The sequence below is a fragment of the Aedes aegypti genome, chromosome 3, assembly GCF_002204515.2.
Source record: "Aedes aegypti strain LVP_AGWG chromosome 3, AaegL5.0 Primary Assembly, whole genome shotgun sequence".
Classification (NCBI taxonomy): Eukaryota; Metazoa; Arthropoda; class Insecta; order Diptera; family Culicidae; genus Aedes; species Aedes aegypti.
This window is the reverse complement of record NC_035109.1, coordinates 130,001,807-130,015,452: the sequence shown is the minus strand read 5'-3', so window position 1 is coordinate 130,015,452 and position 13,646 is coordinate 130,001,807. Positions and strand designations below refer to the sequence as shown.

The window sequence follows — 13,646 nt, the reverse complement described above, 5'->3', positions numbered from 1 at the left end:
AAAATATTTATTCAATACATTCCCACCTGACTGTTATTATCAGTCTGTGCTCACCAGTTGTTTTCTGTAGGTAAGCTGCATCTCTGGGCAAAGTTAAAAACATATCATAGGGCCTGTTTTGAAGTTACGCCCTTTTGATTGTATAAGTCTACTAATGCAAAGGAAATCGGCGATTGGCACTGATTATCAGAAGAAATATACTACCAAATTTGGCTCAAAATTGGTTTGTTTAGTTATTTGTAACATCTTGGTGAAGTTTTGAATGAGAAAATAGATGAAATTTGGAGTTACACCTTTTTTGCGGTGTAACCATTGAAAACACTTATTTTAAATAGTATAATTGGGCATTCTAATACCGTTGAGCATGTTCAAATGTTTCCAATGAAACGTTGCACTTACATGCTGCAAAAGTCATTTACAATCAACTGATTTTTGTAACACAATCTTCTGGTTAGATTGGTGAACCCATGTACTCACGATTTAGATTATGTCACATGCTACTGATTGTTACCTGTTGTTTATCGAAGCGAAGCATACGTCAAGTCGAGCACTCGGCATTGAAGAAGTCTGTAAGGCGCAGACGAAATAGGCCTATCTGTCAAGATAAGCATCATATTGGAGTTTAAAAGTGTTTGCTTGCCTTACTAGTGGTTTTTAATATTTTATTTTTTTCTTATGCAAGGCACAGAAAAATTTACATTTATGATTTTCCGGTAACCAAAACCATTTATTTACGTGGAATCCATGAACAACTCTATTTTTATCATTTTCAAAATTATACCCCTTAACTTTGAATTCCGTTACCTGAAGACCATAGCCGCGAATTTGAGTTCCTAGAATGGCATTACTTCGAATTCCATTATCACGGGACAATGTCATTCAAGGTAATAATATGTTCGGAACAATGGCATTCAGCGTAACAGTGCGTTCAGTGTGATAACACTCGGGCTAAAGAAATTCGGAGTTTTGAATCTTCTCAAGAGAGTATAGATACTTATGAAGGACGTGTTACATTAAGCTCTGCAAGTGTCATGATTTTAAAATCAATGAAACCAAATAATAACGCATTTTTCTTACTTTTTTTAAACGTATTTCAAGTACTGGGTCTATCTCTTCACGAGTTAGCTTGAGAATGAGTTAAATGATTTATACAATTCGTTCACTATTGTATTTAGCCCGGGCTCTTATGTGTTTGTGTAATCAAAAAGACCGGGAAACCCAAAAGAAAAATTGTAGATTTAAGCTAAATCTGAATGTAGTAATGTATGCTACAAACAAGCCAGACAATGGTCACCGTCAAATGGAAAAAGTTGGCGTCAAAACTAAAAGAAGCATCGTCATCGCCACTCAACCAGCATCGGATGACGATTTGCCGCAGAGATCCGATTACATGGGCTCGGCGTCATGACGAACAAATACGATTCTTTCGTTACGGGCGAATCTTCGTTCGGGTGCACGGAGCCGACTAAAAATATGAAACAAAAACAAAGCAACAAAACGTCTGGAATCGAACATACGATCTCTAAATCTTCAACTCCACGCGCTGATTCACTTCATTTTCAATTGATTCATGCTTTATGTACGTGTTTCAGGTTTAATTAGTACAGTATCCAAGTGATTGATGTTTGATTTTTGAAGTAAATTTAAGGCATTCAGGTCACATTCAAGTGTTTCAGATTTGATTAGCTCCATATCCAAGAGACTCATGTCCAATAGACTGGCCCTTAAAAAAAAAGTTGTAAAACTCAACGGGGCACCCCCTAGATATGAGCCTTAGGGAAAGAAAAACGCTCTCTCAAAATTTCAACTCAATTGGTTGCTTCACCAGCTGGCGCATTCGATTTGAAGTTTGTATGGGATATTCATCTCAAATATATTGAAAATTGATCCTATGTCACTGTTTCGTTCCGTATACTAATTGTTCGCGTTCAAATAAGCCCAGAATGACAAATACACTAGTTGATACCCCAATGAACATAATTGCAGAAGGTTGTATGTGGATTTAATCACATTTTCATTACTCTTTCAGTTGTTGAAAGTTAGGCTTAGATCAGCACTCCCGTAAAGTCACTTATATGCATGCGACATGTGCCTCAGCTCGCCCACGGTCATAGGTGGCTATGATGCGCTTAGTGGCTACCTTCAAGCTATGTTGAAGAAATGCAAGCAGTGTTGCATGATATACTTCAGATAGTTAAAACACCAACTTTATTAATTTTGATCATGGTACAATCCTCTACAATATTCTTCGCTATTACATCAAGTAGTGTTTTTGACATTCTGGGTCCAATTGATCATCAATTTTCTTGAACCAAACAGTACATGATGTGCTGTTGCTCATATGTTTCAGCTGAAAATCCCATATTAACTTCAATTCAAATGCGCCAGCTCATGGAACGACCAAATGAGCTGAATTTTTCAGAAAGGCTTCGTCCAACCCCAAGAAATAATTCTGGGAGGTGCCCCGTGGAATCATACAACTTTATTTTTCTCCCATACTGAGCTGGGCCAGTCTAATGTCCAATTCACTTCATATTCAAGTGTTCCAGGTGAGAATCACTTCATGTCTGATTCGCTTCATAGTCAATTATTTAAGGTAATATTCACTTCATATACAAGTAATTCAGGACCGATTAACTTCTTGTTCAATTTATTCAGATATGATTCGCATTATATCCCAATGGTTCATGTTATGTGACACTTCATTTTTTGAAGAATGAAGTACTGATTCATTTTATATTCAAATGATTCAGGTCCGATTCACTTCATTTTCAAATGTTTCAGTTTTGGTAAGCTCATATTCAAGTGATTCACATCTATCAATTCATTCATATTCAAGGGTTTTAGATCTAGTTTTCTTCATATTCAAATGTTTCAGAGATAATTAGTTCCATATCGATTCATCTGATATCAAAATTCATCTTTATATTCAAGTGAATCGTGTCTGAGTTAATTCATATTCAATTGATTCAGGTGTCACACACCCAGACTACAGTTATTCCTGTTTGTTTCGTCTTGTTATTCAATTATTAAAGTTTATTTTATTTCCCGTCTCAGTACTTCAGAGCTTATTTACTCATTTTAATGTGGTTCATGTCTGATTCATTTCATATTCAAGTGTTTCAGATTTAATTCACTTAATATTCAAGTGATTCACTAGCACCACCTAGTGGCAAAATAGCGAACCAAACTGTTTGTCTTCCGGATATTCTTGACCTTCTAATCAACTTTGCCGAAGACCCGAACTTTCTATCTCTTATGAATCACAAGCTAGATCTAGTTTATATGCTCAATTTTACATGCTCACTAGTGCCACCTAGCGGCAAAATCGCGAACTAAATTGTTTGCTTTCCAGATGTCCTTGAACCCTTGAGCAAATTTGCTCAAGACCCGAACTTTCTATCTCTTGTAAATCACAAGCTAGAAATAGTTTGAAATGCTCAGCTTTACATGCTCACTAGCGCTACCTAGCGGCAAATTCGCGAACCAAACTATTTGCTTTCCGGATTTCCTTGAACCACTGAACAACTTTGTTGAAGATCGCTTCTTTGCAAGTCGTAAGGATCTCGAGATATAGCAATGTGAATTTACCTATTTTGAGGTGATGCTAAACTTTTCAGGGTGATTCAATATTCAGCTGAGTGTTGCAATACTTATTTTGATGAGTCCGTATTTATGACGGCTAGTGTATAACGCATTAATCGTGCCAATAGAAGATTGTAACGATTTTTGCCTGAAATCATCAATTATATTATTTGACATTTGTTCCAATGTTTAATCATTGGATATTCTATGTAACTCATTGGTACTATACCAGGGAGAAAGCTTCAAAATCATTTTCAAAATTTTATCTTGGATTCTCTGCAGAGCTTTCTTCCTGGTATTACAACAGCTTGTCCATATTGGTACAGCATACAACATAGAAATGTGAACATATTGTATAAAATTGGCCCCAAAGAGCTGTCTTAGGGAACTGACAGGAAGTCTTTCAGATCTGGAGTTCTGATAATTAACCTGAAGTGTACGATTTGACAGATAACTTTGAATTATTCTAATAATGTTTGTTGGAAAATTAAAGTTTTTTAATTTAACGATCAAACCTTCATGCCAAACACTGTCGAATGCTTTTTCTATGTCTAGAAGAGCAAGACCAGTAGAACAGCCTTCAGATTTGTTGGAACGAATCAAATTTGTTACACGTAAAAGTTGATGAGTGGTCGAATGTCCATAGCGGAATCCAAACTGTTCATTGGATACAAGCAAATATGTGAAGGCATTCGTTGGTTGGTGCGAAGCAAACGAATAATTTGATGGTATATTTCTTCTGATAATCACGGACAATGACAATCCGTTCGAATATCTCAGATTTCCTTTGAAATAGTAGACTTAAACAATTAAAAGGGCGTAATTTTTCCCAGACATGCAGACTAAGCTATAGAAAACAACTGTAGAGCATAGATTTGATGGAGATTTTTTTCTGATATTAACGCACACTGTAGCCGTCGCTGAAAAAACGTGATCGAAATTGTTTTGACCTTGAAAACATGATTTTAGTACTATAGTGTCTTCGGGAATGTTTTTCCATAAAATAATCGCTATTTTATGAAAGTGTCAATTTGGTGATTAATCCACCTAAAACTGAGAACGAAATTTTATTTTTCGTATTTATGAATTTAAAAATAAACTTTATTCGGGAAAGTTGTAGGTAATATTAGAAGAAACAACTTTGCTGAAGACACCGTATGCATATTTTTTTATTTTCATGTACATTTATGGAATTTTTTGTGGAACGCCCCTAAAAATTACTTTTTTTATCATAACTTGGTTGGATGATTTTGTACAATTTTCAATTGTTCTAGTGTTATTTGTTACTTGCAAAAACGCATAACTTTCTCCAAAAATGCATATTTTTATCTCTCATACTTTTCGAGTTTTTGAAGGTTTCATAAACAATTTCGCACCTTTTTGACAATAAAAATCATTAGGTTGCGCACATTTCCGCAGTCTGAAACATGCTCATCCAATGGTTTGAAACTAATACTATGAAATGAAAAAAAGCCACTTTTAGCCTGCTTTAGCCTGACGGTCAAAAGAAAGTCTGAAAAAATGTTTACTTACATGCAGATATAATTTACACTTATTCACTACCCCCTATATTGGCTTAACTTGAATATCTGGCATCACTGTATCGAATTTTATGCAATCAAATCAACAATGACATCAATCAACAACATATCGGAATAATCTGTTCAGACAGGTTTACCACAGACAAACAGACTAAATATCATAGCTCTTTTCATCGTTCACTTTTCTAACGTTTGCTCCATATATGAAGTAGGTGGTCAATTAGCGATTCCGGCTCCGACTACTTTTGCTGAATAACAATGCAACGGTACTACATCGATCAGTATTGGTAGGGTTTATAGACAAAAGGTCGAAAGACAAAACGTCGAAAGGACAAAAGGTCGAAAGGATTTTGTTGAATTTGTTCATTTGTGGTGATCGAACCCATGTATAAAAGGGACCATTAATAAATTACAACCTGCTTACACTGCTCATCTACACTTACTTGTCCCATTTTCTATGTAAACCTTATGAGCTGCGAGCCAAATATGCGTAGAACGGCAGTACACGAAGGCGATTGTGGATTGTTTCTTCATAATTGTGTAAATATGTTTTAATGCGAGAAAATCGGTAAGTGTGCATTTCAAACTGTTCAATTGCTTCTTGGTTTATACGAGTGGCACCCAATATTAGCATCCGTACTAGCTTTGGCTGAGTTTAAATTGATATTTCGAATATTTAAGTTGTCATTACGATTAATCGATATTTTGAATTGATGTTTGGAGCATCTAGAATCGAATGAATTGATTTTCTTAATTCGAGTTTTTGATTCGATTCATTTTGTAGAGATCGATAAATATTTCTTAACGAATTGATGGGAGAGAAACCAAATTTTTTATTAGTGAATTTGTTGTATCGAATATGAAAACTGATTTTATTGAAAGATGTTGGTGTCGACTGCTAATTCATTTCATCCCAACCCAAACTTCATAAATTTCAATTCAAATATATAGATGCAAAGGATTCGATTAAATCAATAAATAGATTCGACAGTTCAAATGTGAATCGATTCAGTAACATCGATGCTATGGAGAAATTTGCTCAACGCTTTGTACATTGAATCCTTATACGAGGAAGTGAGGTAATTTCTTTCTTGGTCTCTATTGGACAGTTGACCGAAGAGGCTCAAGAGGATGTGACAAGGATATTAAGAATTGCAGGGAGGATCTCCAGAATTGATACTGTCTAAGAATTATTACACTGTTTGTTGGCGACATCAAATCCTGTGATTACATCTATTAGAGCATTCCCGAGAAAAAAATGTTTCCTTATCAGGATGGGAAAATCTTTTGGTTAAAAAAGATAACGAACAAACCAGTGGTAGCGAAGCTAAAAATAATGATGATAATCTTAAACATTAATATTTACTGATTTATGGATTGCATATGAATTTTAAAGGAAAAAAATAAATGTTTCATAGTTATATTATACATTTCAGTTTTTGTTGCGAGCTCCGAAAAATTCTCAAGAAAGGACTGAGACTTCCTGCAGAAAAAATAGCAATAAGTGTATTTCTGCAAAAAAAATAAACAGCTAACGTTGGAAAGGTGAACGACGAAAAGTGTGTTGGATATGTTGTCTGTGATAAACTTGCCTGAACAGATTATTCCGACCTTTTGTTGATTGATTATATTGTTGACTTAATTGCATAAAATTCGATACAGTGATGCCAGATATTCAAGTTAAGCCAATATAGGGTGTAGTGAATAAGTGTAAATTATTGAGCTTCTTGAGAATTTTTAGCATTTCGATCACTTCCTCTTTACTTTGAATGTTACGCGCCATGGTCTGGTACTAGTTGGGCACTTTGCGAATCTTTTCTCAAAACCGCAGGCCACCAAATAAGTTGCGCGCCGATCGATTATGCGCCGAGTTGTGAGTCGGTCAAAACGATTTCAATCGCTTGCAACTTGAACACAAGAAGGTACGAACTATTTTATTCCATATGTTTTGTATCGATAAAACAATTATGATCGCTCTCCAGTTTAGGTCTCGAGCCCTAAAAGCGATTCACTTCCTCGGCGAGATATTTTGACATTTCTTTATTTACTTTTTGGCTGGCGCACAACTCGGCGCATGGGCCACCAGCGCGCAACTTGTTGGACAGTCTGCGGATTTAAGTAAAGATTCGCAATATATCTGCATGTAAGTAAACATTTTTTCAGACTTTCTTTTGACCGTCAGGCTAAAGCAGGCTAAAAGCGGCTTTCTCTGCATTTCAAAATATTAGTTTCAAACCATTGGATGAACATGTTTCAGACTGCGGAAATGTGCGCGACCTAATGATTTTCAGTGTCAAAAAGGTGCAAAATTTTATATGAAACCTTCAAAAACTCGAAAAGTATGAGAGATAAAAATATGCTCTTTTGGAGAAAGTGTTGCGTTATGCGTTGTTGCAAGTAACAAATAACACTAGAACAATTGAAAATTGTACAAAATCATCCAACCAAGTTATGATAAAAAAATAATTTTTAGGGGCGTTCCACAAAAAACTCCACAAATGTACATGAAAATCAAAAAATATGCATACGGTATCTTCAGCAAAGTTGTTTCTTCTAATATTACCCACAACTTTCCCGAATAAAGTTTATTTTAAATTCATAAATACGAAAAATAAAATTTCGTTCTCAGTTTTAGGTGGATTAATCACCAAATTGACACTTTCATAAAATAGCGATTATTTTATGGAAAAACTTTCCCGAAGACACTATAGTACTAAAATCATGTTTTCAAGGTCAAAACAATTTCGATCACATTTTTTCAGCGACGGCTACAGTGGTGTAACGGTCAGGGGAGTACCGTGATTCCCACATGTTTGTATTGCTTTCAAACAATGTAATGTGAAATAATATTCATGAAGAAACATAAATCAAACTTCTAAAAAAAAACAGTTTTCTGCAGACCATGGTGCAGACTTGGTTCATTATGATTGAACTAAAGAAAACTATACGGAGATTATGTTCACTCTGACTGAACTAAGGAGTCGATGCCGGTTATGGACCCTTTGCGTATTATTGACCCCCTACACAAAAACATAAAATTAACACTCAAAGTTACCTTATTCATATGAAAATCCACCGGGAGAACTTCGCTTGCATTGTTAGTCAGCAATTTCAGGCAAAATATTTGGTTTGAGACGCATAAATACAGATATTGGAACAGTTTTGTAAATGAAACCACACAAGAGGGTCCATAATACGCATTTCCAGGTGGGTCCATAACCAAATGGAGGGATCATAATAGGAAACGTCAAATTTGTAAACATTCCGCATTCGGACAACAGTTTTTCAAAATGTATATTTCGCTGGAAAAATCGAATGATTTGGTATGTTCCATAGGCGTACTATGAAGTAAAGACATTTAATTTGTTGTTAGACTCCACAAAACATATATGCGTCTGAGATATCATTGCGGAAAAAGCGTCTAGAATGAATTCCAGCTACTAAGGGGTCCATTACTATCATTGAAGGGGGAGGGACGTTTCGCATAAAGACGTTTCGCATAAGGACGTTTCGCATAATTTTATGGGTGGACGTTTCGCATAATGGACGTTTGGCATAAAGAGAATTATATGCCTTCTTCACAATGCTACCTGTTCTTATATGAAACTGCTTTATGCGAAACGTCCATTATGCGAAACGTCCACCCATAAAATTATGCGAAACGAGATGGAATAAATTGGCTCATTGTTGATGATGTTGGCGTATGATTTATGCCGAGGTGGTCATAAGCTTGCTTCTGCTAAGACCCTACTCCACAACATGTTCGAACGAAATTTTGCGAAAAACGGCCACAGTCTGGCGGTGCTTAGTTTACTTTGAGTGGTTGAGCAGTGGAGCATTACTACATCATTACAAACATATTTCAATACTATTAATTTTATAAAACAGCAAAAAACTATTAAACAAATGTTATCTTGAAAACAACAACGACGAAAAACAAATTGAAAAAATATATGCACAGGTCAAAACTTTGTGAAATGTGAATTACTAGTACAATCATACATCACATATTCACGTAGAACTATCAACCAGATTATTCATAATGCAACAGCATGAGCATGACATAGATGACCGTACAATTTGTAGTTGCTGCTATGAAGAACAGTCGAAGTAAAACAGAGCCCTAATTTATGGGGCTTGGGAATAGCTTACCATTGTCAATGGGAAATACTTGAATCGATAGCTCAAAACTTGACTGTTTATAACAGTGCCGACCACGTTCTAACGGTTATCGGGGAAGAAAAGGAATTTAAGTAAGACAACCATTGTTACTATACAGACCGAAGAATCTTCTGCTGGAGCCAGAGTTGCGATCAAAGGATCGATCACTACTCAAACAGTGTGTGCAAATTTTGAAAGGCAAACATATAAATTGTTTTATTGTCGTTATGTGGTTAGCTCTATTCCTTTAATTATCAATATTGGCCTACAAAATCTTCATATCATTCCACAGCTTTTTCTGCAAACAATGAGATTTTGCAATGGTGTGGTAATATATAGATGAAACCTACACGTTTGTATTGGTTACATAGCTTAATAAATTATAATTGACTACAATCATTCAGACTGTTACCTTCCGTGAAGTATTTCTCTAACCTATTCAACTGAATATCTACCAGCTTGTGTTACCGTCTATTATTAATCATTGAGATCAATGTTTTACTTACTTTGGATTGCCTTTGGCAATGCTGGTGCTTTCAAACTGAGCACGTTTCTCCTCTCGGATTCCATCGAAGCAGGTAAGGACATCGCAGGTAGACGCGGTGTAGTTTTTCTTACCAACAATCACCGTCACCATCGGTAAGGCCTGAAACGATAACAGTTGCAAATTAGTATAGTAACAGAGATGCAGATGTCACATCATTGTTCATCGACCACCTTTTGAACGGTCGATTTAAATATATGGTAGTGAGTCAATATGACATCCACATCGTTTGCGTCTTTTTTATTCCTGTTTGACGTTTACACGTAACCTTTGCTCTCTGGAGACCGTGTTTACCACTGCATCTTCGCAAAAAATAATAAGAGGGTTGTTTGTTAATGTGGAGGATCGTTGAGTCACAGGACTCACTTTTAAAAGCAATTAGACTATGATAAACAATTGTTGGGCCCAGATAGCCGTAGCGGTAAACGCGCAGCTATTCAGCATGACCATGCTGAGGGTCGTGGGTTCGAATCCCGCTGGTCGAGGGACTTTTCGTAAAGGAAATTTTCTCGATTCCCAGGGCATAGAGTATCTTCGTACCTGCCACACGATATACACTTGCAAAAATGGTCAATCGGCAAAGAAAGCTCTCAGTTAATAACTGTGGAAGTGCTCATAAGAACACTAATCTGAGAAGCAGGCTTTGTCCCAGTTAGGACGTAACGCCAGAAAGAAGAAGAAACAATTGTTTGTGAAATATAAACATGCTTATAAATAATATTTTCAATTGATATGAACAATTTCCAAGCAGAAGAAAATAATGTCGACATTTGAAGTGATGAACTAGTTGAACAAAAAAGGTACCGTGGGGTGAGTGGATACATAAAAATGAATAGTCATCTACATTGTTATGTCCAGCTCACGTGAATAATGTAACTCAAACTTTTTGCTGTAGATAACAAATGAGGGACTAATTTACATCAAATCGTCATTTATTTCGATTTTTTTTATTGTTATGTATTGAGTATGGAGGACTTGCAAATTTGCGCCAAATGATCCACTTGCCCCACTTGCTTGTTGAAAAAAGCTTTTATTTGATTGATGGAAAACAATTTTGAAATTAATTCATTTTTGCAGCTAAAAAGTTTGCTTATGTTGATGCACGTATAGTACCAGTTTTGCAATAGTATCAGTGTTAACGTAAGAACATAACCTAAAACGAAGCAATGATGCGAAAGCATTCAACATATTTAAATATTTATGCTTAATATGGACAGTTCCCCCACTGTACCTTACCTAAAACATTCATACCGATGTCAGGACAAAAGCATATTGTGCACAGTGGCGAACCATTCATAGTTTGTTTAAAAAATCATATATATGTCGCACCGTTATAAAGATTAAATGTGCAGTCATACACACTAAGCTCATTTTACCGGAATCCGTCAATTTCATTTAATCTCAACAGCTGAACTGTTCGGTGAAATAAAACATAGAAATTCCGTCGAAATTTTACAGATTCCGGTGATTTTTTTTACCGAATACTGTAAAAACTTACCGTATTCCGTTAACTTATTTTACCAAACTATTCAACTGTTGAGATTTCACAGGAATCCGTAAAATAATTTAAGTTTGTACATATTTTACAGATTTGAAATAAAAGCATGAAACCAGCTCACCAATTGATCCATCATGATTCCTACAGGAGCATGCATGAAATCGCAAGACCACACACTACTTATGCGATTTTTTTCCGCACTCATACAACGCGGACATACAACCCCTACAGGAGCATACAATGGAATCGAAAGACCACACTTTACTCTTGCGTGAAGTGCTGCGGATAATACACTGCAAACCAGAACATAGTGTGTGGTGCAGAGACATAAACCACGAGCTATTTCAAGTGTATTAAGCAATTATTTACTATTAGGCTAGTAAAGTACGGCAGATTCCAGTCAGCTTGTCACTTGGTGCGAATATTACAAGACATTTTGCCTAGAATATATTCAGCAGGAAACCAGGTAGAAATCGGCAACATCCTGAAAGGCCACGAGCTGTAAGCAGTGGAAGTGAACTTGGGAAACTGGAGAAGTATTCACCAATGATTGAGGGACAAGTTTCGAAAGACATAAAGTCGAATGCTAAAACGTTGAAAAGACAAAAAGTCGAAAAAAAAAATCAAAAACACAAACCGTAGTCAATTTTCTAGCAGAGATTTGAATTGTTCTCCAGATTTCTCTTTCACATACAGGGTGTCCGCAAATTATCCGTACAAACTTTGAAGACATGGTTCTATACAATCAAGCATAATAAATTCAATATTCTTGCATGGTTTTAAACATTGCCTTATTAAATTCTTAAGAAGTAAGTTTGACACATTTCCGATTTCAAATAATTGCACAATCAACCCAAATGTATTGAGGTGTCTTAAAGGGAGCTGTTTTCCAAGCTTTATGACGGAAGAGAAATGTCCATACAACTCACTGGATTTGAACCGTACAATTTTCTATTTCCAGTCTAACTTGAAGCCACTAGCCTGTAGATTACTTCAAATAATAAAAGGACATTTGGATTCATCTCTTTTAGGTTTAAGGGATAACACATCTCCAGTATGACTAGCGGCCCTCAGGAAAAACGTCTCCGAAAAATTTAAATTTGCCTATCTCAGTAACAAGCAATTATTTCGAATTTTTTTAAAATTGTATTTTGTGTAAACATATAGATATATTATAAAAGGTAGGGTAGAAGCACCGGTTTTGGCCATACGCCAGTTGTAGCCATAGTGGATTATACACCGTTTTACATAGCCAAGCAGCATGAAACCTTTTTTGTTCAGTAGATCACATTCATATGATAGTGCTACATTCATTTTCTCGTCCAAATTGATTCAAAGCATAAGAAAAACAATTCATTTCCTTATAATTTTAACTCCCATACACCTAATTTGGCCAGGGCACTTCTAGTTTGGCCACTCTCATGAGAAATCAATGCAATTGGCCAATTTAGGAACCGAAGTTAAATCTCTGGCCGAAACTGGTTCCGTTGGCCTATATTGACCAACGGGATTTTTAAAGCGAAAAATGGTTCTAGCTCATTTTTGATATTTTACACACATAATATGGATTGAAAGCTTACATTTTACTTATTTGTAGTATAAACACGGCTTCCCATTTAATTTTTATTGACATTTTCTCTTAGGCTGGCCAAAACCGGTGCCTTTACCCTACATGGACATTGATTTTTCAATGTTTTCAATGCAAGATCATCTTTCCAATATTTTCCTGTTCGGATAATTTGCGGACACCCTGTATGTGTGATTCAGTATGCTATGAATCAATGCTTTCGGAAGATAATCATTCGTGCAAGAAATTTTCGTTTTATTCCAATTCTCTTCTTTCAATGTTTTGTCCGTACGAGGTTTTTTAGCCGTTTTGGTATCCATTCGACGTTCCTCTTCTCTAAGAGTGTAGTTAGGCACCCTATTTCATAAGCCAAATTGTTCCAAACGACTCTTCTGGAGTCACTTTCGACAAAAAAAAAAAAAAACACCTAATACGATTATATCACTCGAGTTTTTTTCATAGTTGTAACTCCATGCAACTGGATTACTACGGATATCGACGGGTGGCTTATGAAATATGTTTGGTTAGGGCTGTTCAAAATTTAAACAAGTTTGGAAATCCAATCTCCCAAATCTACTTAACCATCCTTACCATGAAAATAGTGTTCTGTGAAATTTTCAGCTCTCTAGATGGTGATTTAAAGGTGGCCCAAAGACGATATAGGTTTATATGGAAATTACCATGGAGAAATTTTCATAAATGTTTCAAAAACGTTAGTACTGGAATGTACGTATAAATGTATCATCCCAT

At 35.8% G+C, this 13,646-nt stretch overlaps 1 protein-coding gene across 9 annotated transcripts in view; it reads right to left on the bottom strand.

Moving 5' to 3' along the window:
* Window positions 1–13,646, bottom strand: part of LOC5576099 (galactokinase) — a 182,519-nt gene that overhangs the window by 46,901 nt on the left and 121,972 nt on the right. For all 9 annotated transcript variants that reach the window (XM_021849466.1, XM_021849461.1, XM_021849460.1 and 6 more), the window contains one exon: window positions 9,794–9,933. In XM_021849466.1, coding sequence (XP_021705158.1) covers window positions 9,794–9,933 — 140 coding nt within the window. The remainder of the gene's footprint in view (window positions 1–9,793; window positions 9,934–13,646) is intronic.